The 19,453-nt window shown below is 57.5% G+C and overlaps 1 protein-coding gene across 1 annotated transcript; it reads right to left on the bottom strand.

Moving 5' to 3' along the window:
- Positions 1-713: 713 nt before the first annotated feature.
- On the bottom strand, positions 714-13,358 carry MNT (MAX network transcriptional repressor). The gene is made up of 6 exons (XM_069483482.1): positions 13,090-13,358; positions 7,149-7,728; positions 6,525-6,566; positions 6,260-6,371; positions 1,789-1,981; positions 714-1,576 (listed from the first exon to the last, which is right to left on the bottom strand). The coding sequence occupies exons 1-6, from the start codon at positions 13,160-13,162 to the stop codon at positions 810-812; spliced, it is 1,767 nt and encodes a 588-aa protein (XP_069339583.1). The 5' UTR covers positions 13,163-13,358; the 3' UTR covers positions 714-809.
- Between the last annotated feature and the right edge of the window lie 6,095 nt (positions 13,359-19,453).

The raw sequence follows: 19,453 nt of genomic DNA, 5'->3' as shown, positions 1-19,453 counted from the left end.
CTCCTTCCCTACCCCCAGCCTGCCTTCCTGAGGTCAAGAGCCCAGTGGCAGGGATTGGAGGGGGTGTTCAGGAAGCTTGGCAATAGCTTGGGTTTGGTTTATTGTTGGTAGAGAATCATTAAAAATAGTTTCTACTGTAACAAATCACAGTGACTGCAACTGGGTCAGAGAGCCCCAGGCTGGGGCACCCACCTGTCTAGGTGGGACTCCAGACCAGCCACTTCCTAAGATTTGTCACCTGTGCTCAGAGCAAGGCCCTCGCCACCCCCATCCCCAGCTTTCTGGGCCAAGTGGCTTCAGTTCTGCTTTCCCTATTTCCCCTCCAAAGGCCTGGGAAGAGAACACCGAAGCTCTGGTAGGGAGGCCCAGGGCACTCGGCCACCTCACCAGACAGCAATAGCAGCAGCAGCAGCAGCAGCAGCAGCACGGGAAGGCAGGCAGGGGAGGGAAGAAGTCAGAGAACATGACATCCACATCGCACTGATTTCAGGGGACAGGGTGGGGAAGCAGGAACAGCATTGGAGCTGGCACCAGGCCGGACAGGCGGCACGTTCAGAGTATCTCTCATCAGTCACTTTAGCAAGTCCTAGTGCAGCAGGGTAAGCCCCTGCCCTGTGCCCAACTCCCTGGGGCGGCCCCTCCCTCCCCTGGCTCAGAGTCTCTGTATCCCCTTCCCCTAGGAGGCCTGGGGGTGGGGGTGGGGGCGGGCGGGCCCGGGCCTGGCTGGAATGTGTGGAGCTGGTGGGTGGGACAGTGGGGGACAGGTCCCCCTCCCTGCCCCCACTGGGGGCCTCTGAGTGGCCTCATCCTCAAGCCAGCTTGAGTGTGCTGACTGGGAAGGAGGGCATGGTGACCATGGTCACAGGGTTGAGCACTGTCTGGCCCACCAGCTGGGGGTGGTGGACCACCTGAGCCCCCACAGCTGGCTTTGCCATGACAGTGGCTGGGGGCCCCAGCCCAGCTGTGCCATTCACTTGCTGGTGCGAGAGGGTGTGGGCGATGTGGCTCACCGCCACAGGCTGGCTCACCGCCACAGGCTGTGGGTACAAGGGCAGCTGGGAGCCCAGGTGGGCCACATGGTTGAGGGTGGCAGGGTGCACTGTGATGTGGCCAATGGGAGGAGTGGCAGGTGCCAGCTGCACAGCAGGGCTGGGGGCCGAGGGGGCTATGTGGGCAATGTGCTTGCCACCCGGCCCCTGTAGAACGTGGTTCACAGTCTGGATGACTGAGGCGTGGGTGGTGGCCGTGTGGGCAATGACTGTAGAGCCGCCCCCAGCCGTGGCCACCAAATGGGCTGGAGCTGGCACCAGCGTCTGGGCAGGGGCAGCCGGTGGGGGAGGAGGAGCTGGCAGAGGGGTCTTCTGCTGTGGCGGCTGCTGCTGCACAGGGAGGTGGGCGGGAGACAGGGCCACCGGGTGGGGGTGGGGGTGGGAGTGTGGAGGCAGAGGCGCGGGGGCGGTGCTGGGGGGTGGCAGGGTGGACTTCAGCAGCTCCGGTTGGGGACGATGGCTCAGCTTAGGTGGGCCTAGGCCCGCCCGGTCCTCCTCCATATCCTCGTCTATGTTGTCCTCACCCTCTGTGGGGGAATAGGGGGCAGGGAGCAGGTCAGAAGAGTTTGGGAAACAGGTGGTTGGATGCATAGATGCCTGTGGGGACCCGGGGATATGACAGGGCTGGGGCAAGGGGCATCTTTTCCAGTGGGCAAAACCCTGGCCAGGGAGGCTGGAATTTGAGGTGCAGGGTGCAACATTTGAGGGTGGTACGGCCAGCACAGGGGCCGGGGCTCACCAGAGGCAGTCGACGTGGAGGCCTGGTCGTCCTCAGGCTGGCCCGTCTGCCGGAGCACACGGTCGATCTCCAGCACGTCCATCCACTGGCTCAGCTCGTGCTTGAGCTCTGCCAGCCGCTGCTGCGTGGCAATCTTCTCCCGAGCCAGCCGCTCCATCTCATGCTCATATTCCTTCTCCTTCCTCTTCAGGGACTGGGGGACAGAGTAAGGGAGAGCAAGACACACTTAGTAGCAGCCTCAGGGCCCATGGTACCTCAAAGCATCTCTCCACATCAGCCAACCCACAGGGACAAGTCTGCAGCCACCAGGGGCCCAGCCTGACAAGGCTGTTGGAGACCACGCCTGCATCCTGGTCCAGGCCTCTGCCCAGTGGGGCCCAGGATCCTGGGCAATGTGGGCTCTTAGGCAGGCACTGTCGAAGGCAAGCACAGATCCAGGTCAGCCCCACCCTCACATCAACTCTCTCCCGAGAGGCCTTGCTGCCTCTTGCCCCCTTCCCTGGTCAGACCCAAGGCCACCCCACCATTCATACTCTCTGTTCAGTCACCAATGCCACAAGCTACCTCCTTGGAACCCTTTCCCCAAAAAACCCCAAACAATCCTACGCTTGCTTCTATCTCACCATTCACTTGTCTCCTTGGTAACTTCAACATCCTTGGAGAATGACTCACTAGACTTTGTGACCCCACCCCTCCCTGTTTCATCTCCATCTCCTCCCCGGCACCTGCTGGCTCCGCACCTCCTCTGCGACCTCCTGGGCCATACCCCAGTGTGCCCACGTGTGCTGCCTCTCGATAATGCTCTATTATACACTGTACCCCACCTCTCCTCCCAACCACCCTGCCCACAGCCCTTAGACTTCCTTCCCAGGCTGCTGAACATCCCCCCTTTCCCACACCTGTACCTGAGCTAAACTAACCAATGAAACATGGCTCTTGGGGTGCCCTAAAGCACCCACTGACTCCAACTGAGCAATCCCGGAGAGGCTTCAATCCTTCACTAAGGTTTTAGGTTGGCCCTCCTCCCATGGCGATGATACCACACCCTTCACTGAGAACATCGGGAGGGAGCTCCCTGATTCATGGCACCACTTCCGGGATCACTGGCAATCTTCCATCTCTTAGGAGTCGACCCCTGGCATCGGAACAGCTACCATGCCTTCCACACTGTGGCTCCCCTGTCTAAGGGGCTACAGTTTCCCTTTGCACAAAGCCTACTAGCAGCTCTAAAAGGCCGGCATGTGTCCCATTTCTCAGCTTCCTTCTACACCAAAAGTCTTTTCCGCGCCCCCATGAACTCCTGACCTGACCCATTTTTCTGTTAGAAAGACAGTAGGAAAGACCTCCTCTCCTCCTTGCACACACATACACACACACTACATTGGCTTCTCACCTGGCTCTACCCCTCAGAGGCCAAGGCTGGATGTGATATCAAATTAAGGCCACATCAACAACGGGCCCATGGTGAGTCAGCCACCCTGACAGCTGGGTGCTGGAAGTGGCCATCCTGAACTCTACCCACTTTTGGGGTAGCTAGACTTTGGGGCCAGGGGGTGTCATGGGTCAAAACTTCCTCTTCTCGCCTACTCCAGTTCTCCACAGGCCTAGGACCCCTGCAGTTTCTCCATGTTCTAACTTTAGTCCACAACTGCTTCATTTTAAACCCATTTCCTTCCTGTGACTACCTGGATGTATGGTTTGATACCTGTCTACTCTTCTTCCTGTCCACTTCACTGTGGCTTTCTTCAAATCCTGTACCACCTCTAGGCTGCTCTAGAGTCTGGCTGGGGCCTACAACCTTCCCATGGCTGCCTGCTCTCAGCATACAACCAAAGCTCTCAGTCCACATTGTCCCACTGGCCTCTCCAGGACCAAGTTTTGACTCTCCTCTTGTGCCTGCTGTCCTCCCCCATCTCTGCATGGCAACCACCCTAACCAACTTTTTGTTTGTCCTTTATGTTTTTATTTTTCAGATGGGGTCTCACTATGCTGTCCATGCTGCTCTCAAACTCCTGGGCTCAAGCATTCCTCCCACCTTAACTTCCCAAGTAGCTAAGACTACAGGTGTGCACCACCATGCAGCTTTATCTTTTGCTTCCAAAAATGCATCCTACTGCCCCCCCCAATGGAGAAACTTTGGCCTATTCTGGGCTCTCTGCCCACCCCCCCTTGCCTACTTCACCCAGACTTACTCTGCAGATCTCAGCTCAAATGTCCTTTCCTCAGCACTGACTTCCCTACCTTCCCAGAACATATCCTGACACACCTGTCCCCATTATGCCCTCCTGGCAGTCTTCTGTATGTTTACTTGTTTATAATCTGTCACAAGACCAAACCTCTGAGGACAGAGACCCATATTTTTTTCTTTGCTCTCTACTGTATCTTCAGAAACAGACATAGGGCCTGGCTAAAAGTACCTGAATGAATAAATGAATGAATGAAGTTGACGATTTACAGAAAGTCTTGTGAGTTTTCTGCTGTTCCTGCTTCTATTATCAGCACAAGTATCCCTTACAAATAGCCTGGGATCCACTCCACTTCCTACTTAACCCAGGCCCAGATCCTGAGGAGCTTCATTCTGCGGCTTCCACTGAGTATTTCCGAATTCTTTTCAAATCTACACGTTAGACAAGGCGCCCCTCCCTAAGTACGTATCTATGCATCTATAGAGGAACGTGCCATTCCATCCTTCGTATCACTCGATAATAATTACTATTTAGACTGCTGCGAATTACATATAAAAACAACCTCAGCTAACCCACCTAACACTCCTATAACAAAGGTACTATTATTTTTTCCCATGCACCGTCACTGTACAGGAGAGGAAATTGATTATTTACAGGAAATGTCACACCATGTAGACAGTAACTTGCTAAGAGGCCGAATGACTGAAAGACCACTAAATTATACCCAGGCCCAAATTCCGCAGAAAACACCCAGAAATAAGCCATCCAGCCTTTCACAGCCTCCCGGGACCCCCCGAAAACCAGGGCCCCTCTCCGGCTCCGCGCCGGGGCAATTCCGGCAGCCAGTGAGGCCCCGCCCCTCCCGGAGCACGGGCGCACCCACGCGGACCCGGCATTGCTGCGTCACTCCCCGCCGGGCGCACCCTCCCTTCGCACGCTCAGGAGCCCCGCCCCCAGCCAGGCCCAGCCAATCCACGAGCTCGGCCCCGCCCCACCGGCTGCCGGGAAGTGGCCTGGAGGCGTGCCAGCCCCTCCCCCTCGTCCCGGAGGGCGGGAGGAAGGGCGCGCGTTCGCGTGAGGCGGGGAGGGATCCGCCGGCTGAAAGCAGTCGCGAAGCAGCGCCTCCGCCCTCCCCCCCATCAAGTCAGGCTCCGGTTACCTCAGGGCTATGACCCGGCAGTCGAGGCCGGAGGAGGGGTGGCGTCCCGCAGCTGCCTCGTAGCCTGGCCGGACCCTCGCTGTCCCCTCCCCCGGGGCCGTGACGCCGCCCAGCACCCCAGGCTTCACAAGTGGGTCAACAAGGAGACCCTGAAGCTCACCCTGCCCCCGCCCCACGTGGGCAGGGAGCCCTAAGTCCCTCCCATTCCCCAACGGCTCTCCGTCTCCACGGCAGCCGAGCGTGGCGGCCCGCCCCATCCCCCACAGCCTCCTTCCCGGCCCGCGGAACCCACCGCCGGTTTCCAGGGAAACCGAAACTCAGGGCCGTCATGGCAACTGTCTTATCTGGCAGCCCCCACCCCCAGTACTGCAGAGGGAAGCCAGTGCCCAAATCTGGGGCACACGGCCAGGAGGGCCCCTTAAAAAAGGGATCGCCTTTTTTTTTTAACCCAGTTGGGAGGAAAGCGTAATTTTTTTAAGGTTTGGTGACACCCAGCGTATTTGTCACCCAGACCGTCGCATTCCCCCCAATCCCCAAACTGAGGTCGTGGCACCTCAATGCACGCACCAAAAAAGCCTTAATCTTTCTGGGGTAAAAGCGGGGGGCCTCGCGTGCCGCAGTGTGGCCGGAGACCACGCCCTGATTGCCCCCACAACCAGCAACAGACAGGCCGAACCCGGGTTCCCGCCGAGGCTCTGCGGGCGGGTTGGGGCGCCGGGCTCCCTCCACGCCCTTTTCACCCGCGGGTGCACTAGCACGCGCAAAGCGGGGGCCGGGCTCGGGGTTTTACACCAAGCGAGTCTACAGCGCGCGCCACCCGGGTCCCAGGGACGCCGAGGCTGTGGTGCCGAGCAGACGGCAGGGGCTCCGCGGAGCGGGCGGGGGAGGCGGGCAGGGGAGCGCCGCCGCGCTATCCTCTGCGCACGCGCGCCCTTCCGCCCGCCCCCTCCCGGGCAGGGAGCCCCGCTGACGTCAGCCGGGCCATGTGCTCAGCGCCCGCGTGGAGGCGGGCGGGGGAGCGGGGAGAGCGGCAGGGCGGGGCCGGGCCGCAGCGAGGGAAGGAGGGCGGCGAAGTGGGGAGGAAGCTGGTGCCGCCACCGCCGGCCGCTGCTTCCCTCCCCCATACCTGGATGTACCGCAGCGCAGTCCGCAGCACGCTCAGATTTGACGTCTTCTTGTCATCCACGTTGGGGATGTTACGCTTCAGGGTCTCAAAGCATTCCTTCAGATGGGCCCTCCTGGGGAGAGGGAGCAAGGACGGGTCAGCCAGCGCCGGGAGGCGGGGGCTGGATCGGGGAGGGAAGGCCCAAGGGGCACTCGGGGGACCAAGGGTGGGGCGAGTCCTGGGAGCAGGCGGGGTGGGCTCGAGTCACACACGCACGCACACACACCTGTTCTTCTCCAATTTGTTGTGGACTTCTCTGGTTCCGATCCTGAAACCCAGACAGACAGGAGGCTCAGGGAGGAGGGCCAGATTAGGAGGCCTTCTTGACCCCCGCGGCCACCCCACAAATTGCCACAGCTTTTTGTCCCCAACATTCTCTCTCTATAAAAACAGCAACAGAGGGGTCATTCTGTGCAGTGCTGTGTTCACGCCCTGGAGGGCACATCTATGCTCATAAGCCACAAGCCCTGTAACCCTCCATCCCACCCAGCCAACCGCAAGGGAGACAGTGGGCTCTTGGGCCTCTCAAACAGCCAGTTGACCCCAACCCTCACCCAGGAGGCCCATAATCCAATACTCTGTCTAGAGGCCTGGAAATGCCATAAGCCTCAGCCTTGGAGGGAGTCCGAGAACACAGAAGCCTGAGAACAACAGAGGGCGATGGCCATTCATTCCCAGGACAGAGATGGGCACAGTGAGAATGTGTCCAAATATAGGAGGTGCTTCTGGGCAGCAGGACATGCCTCTGAAGGGCTAACATGGGAGGGTACTTGTCTTGCACACACAGCCCAGAGGGTGGACAGTTCTCCTCTCCATCCCTCCAGCCCCAACTCTGCCACACCTCACTCACCCCCCAGGCCTCTTCTTCTGCTCGCTGGATTTGACTTCTTCAGCTGGTGCCAGCTTCAGGGTCCCAAGCGTGGGTGGGGGTGGCTGCTGGGGAGCCAGCTGAGGCTGGACTCCAGGATGTGGTGCTATGGTCAGGATGGGTGTGGGGAGGGGCTGCAAAGGCTTGGGGCTGCCAGTGGATGGAATGGTGGCCTTCGAGTCTGGCAGGAGGGGAGCAGGAGTGGGCACTTGAGGCCTGGTGGGCAGGGGGACAGGCTCCTTAATGCTGAGTCCAGGGGTGCTGACCAGGGCCGGCTGCCGAGGTGCCAGGGGCAGAGGCTGGGCTGCAGGGGGCAGCGGTGGGGGTGGGGGCAGTGGCTGAGGGGAGTTGGTCACTACGGGAATAGGAATGACAGTCAGTGGCGTGGGGGTGGCAATTGGTGGCGGGGGTGCCGGTGGGGGTGCCGGCGGGGACAAAGGCAAGGGTGGCGCCTCAATGCGGGGTTCCTCCACAGGCAGGGCATGTGCCAATCTGGCCAGGCTACTGGCCTTCTTCTGCTCTTGCTCCCGTTCCCGCTCCAAGCGAAGCCGCTCCTGCTCCTCTACACACAGAGAACACAGGGGGTGTCTCAATGGGGCTGACGGTCCTGGGCCCCAGTTTCACCTGTCCTCCAACCATAACCCATCCTCTGACCCTATCCCCGTCGGTGCTCAGCGACACCCCTGCCCTGCCTGAGACACCACAAATACCCAACCACATCCAGCCAGGCACCAGGCCGGGGCACAGCAGTGAATGAATAAGGCAGACCTGGTCCCTGCCCTGGGGAGCTCACAGCCTGGGGCAGGGGCGCAGGAGGACAAGTAACAGGCTAACAGTCCAGGCTAGGGGAGGGACAGGGGGCCGGGGGAGGCAGAGCAGGAGCTGTCAGAGGATGCTACAGGCCCAGCACAGCACGTGATGAACTGGGAGGATGAGGAGCGATACGGTAGAGGAGGGCAGAGAGGTGGGCAGAGCCCAGTCCACAAAAGACTTCACAGGCCACCACGGGAGAACAGAGGGGCACAGACAGAGCACTCCTTCTGGGGAAGGCCTTCAGTGACATTACCAAGCACCTTCTAGAGGGCACGCAGTACCTTCATTTCACAGATGAGGTAAAGTCAGCTCAGAGAAGCAAAGTGATTTGCTGAAGGTCACACAGCAAGTCTCCTGATGCCTGGCTAGATGCTCTGTACTTGCTGTGCCAACATATGCTCACTAGGTATCTTCCCACACACATTCACACCCCCCTGGATCCTCACAAGACCCCCACATTACAGGCAGGACAGGGACATAACCTTCATTTCATACATGAGGAAATGGCTCAGGACTCCTGACTCCCAGGCTAGGTCCCCTTTGTTTTCCTCAGGGACGATTCAACAAACACACTTGTTCCCCCTCCGCCCCTTCTCATGCTACAAATAATTTCTCCTAAATCCCCCTGCCCTCCCTGCCACCAGCAGCAGCACAAACTGGAATGGTAAGAGGCAGGCAGAGAGGAAAGCCAGGCTTCCTAATGGGGGTTGGGCAAGGCAAAGGACTCGGGGAACCCTGCGCCCCAGCAGTTCCCAGTTCCGCTGAAGGTGAGGTGGTGAGGAGGTGAGGCCTGCTCAGGAGCTGACCCAGAGGCCCCTCTCCATCTCCACCTTGCCCTGACCTCTCCCAGGCCCGACCACCCAGGTTCCCAGGCCACAGGGCTGGGCTGGCCCTCGGAGAGTCAACCTCCAGGCCAGGGTGCTGGCTGGACAGCCTTGGGTTCAGCCCTCTGCTGACTAACAGAGCTGACAGCACAGGCTGGTGGACACGCCCCAAACACGCCACTGCCTTGGGTGGGGCTGGGGGACAGAAGAAGTTGGCTAAGTTCCCTCCTAGGAAGGAGGAGGGCACCAACCCCCCAAATGTCTTACTGGCTCAGAGGCCCCAGAAAACCTGAGGCCTCAGGGTCCCTTGGCCAGTCATCAGCTTGCCTGTGAACTAGGCCTGCCCCGAGCCCCTCCCTCCTGCAGGGGGAAGGAGGAAGTAAAGGGGGAAGTGTTCTGAGATGGGGAGCACTCAGTGGTTTCCCGGCAGCCAGAGTGCAGAGGCTGGGCCGGTCAGCGGGCCTCTTCCGTATCTCCCCTGCCCTTCAGGAAGGGGAGATGCCAGGACAATGTAGGCCTGCTCCAACGTGGAGGCCTTGCTCGCCCAGGCTTATGTTACAGCCCCAGAGAAAACCAGCTCTCTGCTCTGCAGGTTGCCACAAACCACACTGGCAAAGAAGCCTGCAGAGTTCCAGCTACAGAACCCTTCTTAGGCCCGTCCTGGGACATCCCCAGTCCCCTTCCCCACCATTCCACTCCACACCTCCCCACAAGACAAGGCCCTTGAGCTGAGGGCCGAACACAGCCTGTACCCCCATTGCTCTGACTGACCCAGGACCTAAGCATTTATTGGCGTTGGGGCAAGTGCTCCATTCTCCACAGGCAGAGGGACAGGCAGGGCCAAGTCCCAAGGACAGGTGCCCTGGGAACCCACACTGCAGGCAAACCACCCATTCCCCATATTTTAAAGCAACTCCAAACCTCACCTCCTCACCTACCCTCTCTTTTCCAGAACCAGGCCAGTTCCCCTCACAGGTGCCAGGAAGGACCCAGGAGAATGGCAAAGCTCTATCACACCTCAACCAGGTTGATAAAGCTTGACTGGCGGTGAAGAAAAGGGGGTGCCCCATGCCAGACCCAACCCACCAAAGCTTCCTGCCCCTCCCCCCAGCTCTGGCACACTCCCCACCCAGCAGCAACCCTCTCGCTGTGCACTGGAGAGGAGGAAGCAAACTGGCGGTTGCAGGGCCTCCCTTAGGGCTCGCTCAGGGGCAGTGTGCATTTAGGATCCTTACAAGAATGTTCCACTGCGCCCACAAGTGCACTCCCTGTCTCCCTCACATACACGCACTCATACTCTGGCACCTTCCCTCGGCTCCACCCTGGGCTGTCCCCAAAGAATTTAGCATGACCCCTTTGGGGTGATCCAGGGACCAAGGCTTCAGCCGACAGTCAAGAGCAAGGAGATTGTGCTCCCTTCAACCTTCTCAAGCTACTGTGGCCCAGGAGCTCAGTAGGCACAGGGCTGGTGGAGGAGTCCACACTGGGTGGCTTGGAACATGCACCAAGGATTCTTCCCTCCTGAGTGCTAACAGGGAGCTTGGTGCTTGAGGCAGGCCCAAGGTGAGACTTGGTCAGGAGCCTCTGGAGATTCAGACCAGTTCTCTCCAGTCAAGACAGAAGAGAGTTGCATCTGAGCCACCTGCATGACCAGGCCAGGCCCTCCTGCTGAGCACCAGGATGGCTCAGCCCTTTCCTGTCTTCTGTCTCACATATTCACATGCACACACATCCTCAGGTTCATCATGTGAGCAAACTGGCTGGTCTAGGTCAGGAAACCCACCCTTGAGGTTGAAAGGGGGAATGGACAAGAGGATCCCTGCTCAGAGCTGGTCATCAGGTATACCCCAGCAAACTGGTTCTGGTCAGCAAGTTCACATGCCACCCCCTTCTCTCCTATTCCTCCCAACCCAGGTCAGAGGCCAGAACATCAAGAGGGAGAAGAAAATGAATTCTGGAGATTAAACTGCTGGGACCAGGTCTGGCCATCTGTACATGAGTTTCTGGAGTAGATTTGGCTTTAAAGCACCCACTCATCCCTTAAGACCCCCTGATCGAGCACCAGGAAGCTGTGACTGGGCAGCTGAACTTGGCCTGCCCCCAGTTCTCACCCTCTGGGGTGGAGCAAGGCTCTGTAACTTCTCGGGAGAGAACCTTTCCTGGGTTCCTCCATATCACCTTCCGCCTCCCTGGTCAGCTCTGGGCTTTCTTATTTGGGAACGAGTGGGAAGGGGAGGATAAAGTGAGTGTTCCCCGAGGGTAAAATCAGCATCAACAGGTTCACCCCAAGCAGAGGGCCTGGTACACAGTGGGAACACAATAGCTATTCTCCAACTGCATTGTGTTGATGGTGGCAGCAGGTGACTCAGTCTCTCCAAACCTGGTGCACGCTCCTCCCCCCACCACTGGGCCCACAGGAAGGACATCCTCGGTCACTACCACTGCACTGTCCATTGCCTGACCCTGCTCTGGACCCAGAAGACAAGGGGGAGGAGAATGTGGCGGATGTCCCAGCCCATCAGTTCCGCAAAACCCAAGCATCTAGGTCTCCAGTATCTCGAGTGACTCTTGACCTTGAGAGGCTGGTCGGCGACCCGACTAGGCCGGCGGCCCCGCAGCCCCCCGCCCCTTGCCCGCCGCCGCTCCCCCGCCCGCCGCCGCGGCGGCACACGGCGCGCGCGCGCGCGCACACAACACACACTACTACCTCCTGCATGACTCATCATTGAAGCAACAATAGGCAGAGAGAAAGGAAAGGAGAGCGAAGCACTCTCTCCACCATGACCGACCCTGCCGAGGGGGTCTGTGGCGGCTGGGAGGGAACGGGAGTCCCCAGGACCTGCATACACACATCGCAGCAAGGCTGAGGCCCTAGCGGCAGTCTGGGAAAGGAAGCTCTTTCCTCCCAGCCCCTCTTTTTGCAGCATCCTGAAGCTACAGACCACCAAGGGCGCATGGGGATAGGAGATGTTAGTGTCGTCGTCTCCCTGTCGAGGGAGCGCCAAAGTTTGCCCCTTCTCAGCCCAGCTCGTTCCAGTATGGCCCAGCATGTTGCCGGTGGGGGGGGGGGGCTGGTGAGAACGTTTTGGGGGTCAGTGGGAAGACGTGAGCTCTAAATGTCTAGTTGCACTGAGATTCTGAGGGTTCCCCTCGCCTCAGGATCAAACACAGGAGATGGGGCGAGAACCGACAGGTGAGCTCGACTCCTCCTCCGCAGGGCAAAGGCTCTCCCTGGGAGATGCCCAGAGGCCAGGGCCAGGGCCCAACCCGGCGCAAGGCCCCTTGCCAGCCCCGCCCAGACCCCGCCCCCGGACGAGCGCGAGGCGGCGAGGAGGGGCCGGACCGCGCCGTCCCCAGCGGGAGTGTCCCCGGTGCACGTGGTCGGGGGCGGAGCCCGTCCACGTCACCACCCGGTGTAACCAACGGGCTTGGAACGCAAGCACACGCAACATTCCAGGCGAGAGCGGGTTTGGAACGCGCAGACACGCCACATTCCACACCGGCTAAAGCAGTGTGCAGCGAGGGGGGCCTGGGGGCTGCCCCCAGCGACCCGCGGGCCGTTTTGAAGACACGCAATTAGTCCGGCTCTCACCCAAACCCCTGACGCGCGCGACCCAGCCCAGCTCTGGGAGGCGGGGTCAGGCCGGGCTGGCCAGGATCATAAGACACGCGATGTCATTTCATTCTGCAAAGGCCGCCTCCGCCCCAAGCGGCGCGTAGATCTGCCGGGAGCGCCCCCCGCACCCTCCCCACAGGGCCAGGGAAGCCGGAGAGCTGCTCGGCGTAGAGTAATCCCCACCACCACTCCGTTACACACACGCCCACTCGTGTGCTATACACACGCCCGTGTACACGTCCGTTCATCCGCTCTCCCGAGACGCACATCACACATCCCCCGTGCACTCACGCACGCACACGCGGGTCTGCCACCCCCACGCAACACTATTCCTCACCCCACCCCACGGCTCACACATCCTCAGCGCTACCGAGGGCTCCGCTGGCCCACGCAAAAGGAGCCCCCCACCGAAGGTGCACAAGGGTACCAAGGCAGCTGGGGTGACGCCCGCAGGAGCCGCGTCCCTTGCTGCATGTTAATGAATTCATTAATTAATTTCACTGCCCACATCACTCCTCCCCGGGCGGCGGCTCTTGCGGGGAGCCGTGCGTTGCCCGGCTTCGCAGGCCGCCTGGGCGGGGAGCCTGCCCGTGGTTTCGCGTGGGCTCAGATACCGGGGTCACTCGCTTCCCCTTCCCCAGTGCCCCAGGGGCCCAGCCCGGCCGCTCACCACGTGCTCTCTGTTGTTGCTGCGCTTGCCATTCCAGGAAGCGGGCCGCCTCCAGTAGCGTCTCTATGCTCATCGCGCCGAGAGCTGCCGGGGGCGCGCCGGGGCCGAGGCTGCGGCCCGCGAGCCGGGCACAGGTCAGGCTGGCGGGCAGGCAGGAGGGAGGGATCACCTCCGGGGGGCGACAGGGCTGGGCGGCGCAGCGCACTCCGCAAGAAGAACGGGGGAGCACGGGGAGAAAAATCAATGTCTCCCAAAATGTTTGCAAAATATAAATTTGCAAATTTTTAAAAAACGTGATGCAAAAAAAAAAAAAAAAAAAAGGCGGCACTGCCTCCCTTCTTCTCCTCCCTCCCTTCCTCCCTTCTGATGCCTCCCGCCCCGCGGCCCCCGGGAGTCCCGCCGACAAGAAAGGGCTTTGCAACAAGATGGCGAGGAGGCACCGACACACACAACAAGGGAAGGAGCCGCGCTGCCCCCGGCCGCCGCCCCCGCTACTACACCGGGGCGGCAGCCAAAGCCCGGACCGGAGCCCCCGCCCGCAGGGCCGCGGCGTCTCACGAAGGGAGGGCGGGGCCAGCAAGGCCCCGCCCACCAGACAGCGCGCAAACACGTGGCCCGGGCGGGGGCTGGAGGAGACGGAGCCGGGTTTGCTCGCTGTATTTCCGCTCTCCCGCCCCGCCCCGCCCCGACGGCAAGCCACAGGTTGAACAAGGGGTGCGTGTCCGGTCACGACGAAATAAGTCCTGCTGGAGGGAAGGAAGGGTGGAAGATTCAAGACTTAAGATAGCTCAAATAAGGATAGTTCAGGCGAGGGAAACTTTAGTATGGTGAGACTGGCCTGACCCCTACATCTCCGCGCTCCCTCCACCCGCGACCTAAATCCCGCAACTACCTCGTTGTCGCAATTCCCCCGGGACCCGCCCCTGGGCGGAGCTGACGGCAGGAGACTGTCAGAGAACTGGCGAAGGGAGCGGAGTGGCGATCCGGTTCCGCGTTTTGTCTCCGTTCCTCCCCCCGCAGTGCGTTCGCATCCTATTAGGCGACGTCACCGGGCCGTGGGCCAATGGGCGGGCAGGACAACACGGCATGGAGCAGCTCCACATGGACACCCCGCGCCGCCAGCCTTCTGTTTAAAGGGCCAGCGTCTTCGGGGTCACATTCGCGGGTGCAGATGGGGCCACTGGGTGAACATGGGGTGGAACACCGAAAAGGGAATCCCGCAGTCGTGCCCCGGTCTTCCCATTACTTTTCACCATCCTCCATTTAAAACCATGCCTTTCTCTTTCCTTCCTCCAAACTCTTGTCTTTGTCCACGCGTGTGTGACATGGATGGAGATTCTGACTCTGCCGCCCCGGAGGCCACCCTTTACTCTGGGGCCGGGTTGAGGGCGGTTAAGGCGAGGCGTCCATAGCCCAGGCCAAGGGGGCGTGGCCCACGTCGGGAACAACAACGTGGAGGGCGGAAGCCCGGCCCTCCCGGCGGCGGGGTGACCCAGGCAGCGGGCGGGGCGCGGGGCGGGGCTGCTGTGTCAGGCTTTAACCGCACTCCGCCGGAGGGCGGGGACCCCGGCTGGAGCGCCCGCTCGGTCGCTCGCTACTGGCGCTGGTGTTTAGGGGCGTCTTGGGTACAATCAGAAAGTTACAACTTTGAGGTTGCCCCAGTCCTCTCCTTTGCAGATAAGGAAACTGAGGCCCAGAAACCGGAAAGGACCAGTCCAAGGTTGAGTATTCCAGCTGCTCCTCGCCCCGTGGGGAGGAGCATTTATTTCTGACCCCACGGACCACTCTTTGAAGCCACTTCTGGGGTAGGGCCCCTAATTAGAAAAAAGCCAGGGACGAATATCAAATTGGTCACCCTGTAAGGGGTCTGACCACGTGACACATTGTGATTGGGGCAACAAAAATCTTCACCTGAAACCCAGCGCTGCTGTTCTGCTTCAGTGGAGGTCACACAAACCTCACTGGGGACAGTTGGGAGTGACAGACGCAGCTAGCTGAAGGCATATCCGGGGCACCCTGGAGCACGTCCAGTTCTGTCCCAATGCTAGGTGTAGGACCCCTCAGTTGTGGCCCCAGACGCCTGCTTTTGCTAACCAGTCCAAGAAGAGTGGGCAATCCATGTCAGTGGTTTTAGGACTCAGAAGCCTGGCTTCATCGTCACGCAAAGCCAAAAAGCAAACCTTTATGGGGACGGCTGAGAGGCAGGTCACCCTGCCAATCCATCCCATCCACGCTGTGTCCTCACGGGAACATTCCCATTTCAGGGACTAGCTGAAAGCATATAAAGTTAGCACAAATGAATGCTTGCTGGCTTTGCTCCTTTCTTTTGAGGACATCATAGTGCATCCTAGTGAAAGAAAATGTGCACAGAAGATCCTGAAATCAAGAACCTAGTGAACGGAAGGAAGGGGGTTGTTTGCCAACACCAGTTTATAGGGGGCTCTGATCTTTGGTGGACGTCTAATGGCCCAGCACCTGGAGTTGAGCGTGGAGAGCTCATTACACACACAAACGTCCAGGTGCCACTGACCGTGCTTACGATGAGCTGGAGCAGACGGGGACTAGAACACAACAGCCCAGTTCTCCACGGGATGAGTGCCCTTTTCCTACATCCATGCTGGCCCTGACATTGCTTCCTTTAAGGTGTCTGCCACTCGCTACCAGTATGGTTGGGCCTGGCCCACTCTGCAATGCTAGAGAAAATGGGAAATTGAAAGGTATACATAGGCTGCAATGGTGGAAGGACCCTAAACAGCATAGATGGTCCCCGACTTTTGGTGATGAAACTTAAGATTTTTGACTTTACAATGGTACAGAGAAGCGCTATGCACTCAGTACGCTCCTCAACTTGGGATGGGGTGATGTCTAGTTAAACTCGTCATAAGTCAAGGAGCATCTACATAATAGTGACCTGAGGTTCTCATTTTGTTTGGGGTCAGCACCCGAACACTCTGCGCAGAGTGCTCCATCCAGCGTCCACTCCCGCTTTCCTCAGGCGGTCATGGCTCTCACACAGCCCCGGAGTCTCTGCTAGAGGATGAAGTCCAATTTTTCTCACTCTTCTTGTCGAGCCAGCTCTATCCCATTAGGTAGTCATTGCTCTGAAAAGTAGTATTCTGAAGACACCTTTTCCTTTAGGTGGGGAAGCAGGAGCTAAAGTGGGGTGAACACAGATTTGAATGTCAGCCTCTCCCTTGCCCCCAATACCCCAACTGCTCCAGAGCTTAGTGGAGATGCTTGCTATTTAAAACAAACAGCCTTACTGGCTTCACATGATCATCTGTTTATTTGGGTCATATGGGGACAGCAGCCAGGGGATGTTAGGCAAAAGCAAGGGTTTAGAAAGGAGGCTGCTTCTGGGCCTTTTGTTGCCTACAGGAGCCTGAAAATGGCCAAAAAGAATTTCTCATCAACGAAGGTTGGGGAATACACAGTGGGAGTCAGAGATACCTATAAATGGAGAGGGGAATGAATAGGAGGGCTGTTTAACATTTTACCCCAGCTTCCTGTTCCAAGAGTGGGAGAGGCTGGCAGTTGTAGTCATTCAAGGGAAAGAGAAAAGAAGTCTTTTTGGTTTCAATAGAAAGGTCAGCAGGTTTGGGGAATGATCCAAAGACCAGCCATCTCCAAGAAGTTGTTCTTTAAATTGCTTCTAGGTGCTCAGAACCTGTGGGGCAGGAGAAAACCTGGTCCATCTATCATCATGTCTGTTCTCAAGAGAGGGTTTCTGTTCTCAGTCTTCCTCCTCAAGTCTTGTGGACTCCAACACCCAGTTCAAATTCCATAATGTCCCCCAATTTTTTAATATGCTGAGCCAGAGACATTCCCTCAGTGAAACTGCCTTTCTGTCCCAGCACAACTCATTCCAACAAAGTATTAGACATGCAGCTATGAAAATCAGTTCCCTGACCCCTATTAAAGCCTAAGTAGAGAGAACAGTGGAAAGGATGTGAAGCCAGAAGTATAGATATTCACACTGCATCCTAGGAGATGTCCCCACCCTTCAGGCCTGATTTATCTTTTGTAAGTGGCTTTAAGAGCTTTTCACCTATCATACTTCAAACAAGACCAAAGGGATAAAGTCAGCTGGGGAGTGAAAAGGTAGGGACAGAAGACCAGTATGTGCAGGGACATACCAGACAACATTCATTCAACAAATATTTATTGTGCACCTAACATCTAGGCACTGGGCTAGATACCTTGTAGCCAAGGCCAGGTGACCTTTGGTAAGCCAGACTGGGGTAAAAGGCCACAGAGCAGAACTCAACTCCACAGTAATACTTGGGAAAGGCTAGTTTTGCTCTCTACCATCATGCTGGGTGCAGCACAAGTGTTAATATGATCACATAAAGACCCAGAAGGCTACTCATTTCCTCATTTCAGAAGGTACAGTTGGCCCTCTGTATCCGTGGGTTCAGCATCCATGAACTCAACCAACCGAGGATCAAAAATACTCAGGATGGCTGGGTGAGGTGGCTCATACCTGTAATCCTAGCACTCTGGGAGGCCGAGGCAGGAGGATCGCTTGAGCTCAGGAGTGTGAGACCAGCCTGAGCAAGAGCGAGACCCTGTCTCTACTAAAAATAGAAAAATTAGCCAGGTGTGGTGATGCACACCTGCAGTCTCAGCTACTCAGAAGGCTGAGGCAGAAGAATCACTTATGCCCATGAGTTTGAAGTTGCAGTGAGCTATGATGACTCCACTGCACTCTAGCCAGGGTGACAGAGTGAGACTCTATCTCAAAAAAAAAAAAAAAAAAAAAAATTTTTTTTCAGGCAAAAAATAAAAATTAAAAATACAACAATTTAAAAACAGAAATTAAAAAAACCAATAAAGCACAACTATTTATATAGCATTTATATTGTATTAGGCATTATAAGTAGAGATGATTTAAAGCATACAGGAGGGTATACATAGGTTATATGCAAACACTACACCATTTTATATTAGGGACTTGAGCAACCTCAGATTTTGGTATCCTCAGGGTGCTGAAACCAGTCCCCTTGGAATACTGAAGAATGACTATAATCATATCTTTCTAAGAAGAGCTAAAAAGAAATCAAGTGGATTGGAGGCAGGTAAGCCAACTGAACCCGATTCCTGCCACGCCCAGAGTGAATGAAGAGCAGGACTCTGAATTACTTGACAGAGGTGCACCCCACAGGGTACCCACTCAATCATCAGTGAAGTGGGCTTCCCAGAGCCAGAAGTTTCCACAGAACTCTTCACCTACCTTCCCCACCCCAGTGAGTCCTCAGAGGATTCTCCTGAGCCCAGACAACAGGTACAATCAGGTTCCACCCTCCCATTCATGTACTGTCCCCTCTTCGTGGCCTCACGCGATGAGAGGCGAGGTCACCTGGTCCAGCCTCCCAGGACAAGGTGTCTTACTTGAGGTCACAAAGCTGCCAAGTGTCAGCTGGGTTGAGAAGTGGCCTGGTCCTCTTCTTTGACTGTCTGGGCCAGCCCAGCATGGGGAAGTGCTATCAACGTAGGGTCCAGAGTCCCTGAAAGCCTCACAGAGATGAGGGAAGATGGGGAGAGAGCTCCTCCCCTCCTAGTTAAAGGCAGGAATAATTATTCACTTTGCATAGTGCTGCCCAACAAACAAGCTTAGCAGAGTGAAAAAGCAAGGAAAGAGAATCAGACTTGGGATCAAGGACCTCAGATGACCTCAGGGGACACTATTCTGCCTCAGGCCACTCTGAGGAATTGAGAGCTTCTAATTGGGGCTGGGTAGGCAGCCATTCCTCACTGGTGCCTATGTCTGGCCTAAAAAGGTGACTAGGGCAAAGGGGCAGATTTCTATCCAGGCAACCACTGTGGGTGTGGACACTGAGTAATAAGGAAAGAAATGCAGTTCACAAGCAAAAAGGGAGGAGCCACGTCCTCTGAGCCAGCCACGCTAAGCAGCTGGGGGGCGGGGGGCTGTGGATGACAGTGGGTCAGAGCCTTGGGTTAGGAGGAAGCTGATCGAGTGCAAAGGCACACGGGGAAGGACGACAACGTCAGTTATGCCTCTGAAGAGAAAAAGCGGCGGCTTTACGAGAGTAAATTAATTTCAGGTCAAAGGAGCAGGACAGGGCAGAAGTTATGAGTAAAGAGAGGTGGAGTCCTGCAAGGAGCATCCAGAGCCAGCTGGATCATGCAGGCTGATAGGGAAGGCCCCTCCCAGGGCACAGGGGCTGGAATGCACTAAGTGCCCCAGGAAAGGACTATGGTCTACTGTCCCAGCAACCCAAGTTCACACTTACAGGCAAGGCTGCAGGATCAAGTCTCCAAAACCCAACACATCAGCTGCCTACGCCAGTAACTGATGCTCTCTGACAGGCAAGGCCCAGAGCAGTGGCCTGTCACTAGCTGG

Source organism: Eulemur rufifrons, chromosome 9, assembly GCF_041146395.1.
Source record: "Eulemur rufifrons isolate Redbay chromosome 9, OSU_ERuf_1, whole genome shotgun sequence".
NCBI classification, from domain to species: domain Eukaryota; kingdom Metazoa; phylum Chordata; class Mammalia; order Primates; family Lemuridae; genus Eulemur; species Eulemur rufifrons.
Note: the sequence above shows the minus strand (reverse complement) of the source record. Positions and strands in the feature narration are given on the sequence as shown.

Coding starts and splice junctions, on each gene's coding strand:
- MNT (XM_069483482.1), bottom strand. CDS start 13,162: ATGAGCATAGAGACGCTACTGGAGGCGGCCCGCTTCCTGGAATGGCAA. Junction 6,567..7,148: donor CAGAAGAAGAGGCCTGGGGG/GTGAGTGAGGTG, acceptor TCTGGGTTTCAG/GATCGGAACCAGAGAAGTCC. Junction 1,577..1,788: donor CTCCACGTCGACTGCCTCTG/GTGAGCCCCGGC, acceptor ATTCCCCCACAG/AGGGTGAGGACAACATAGAC.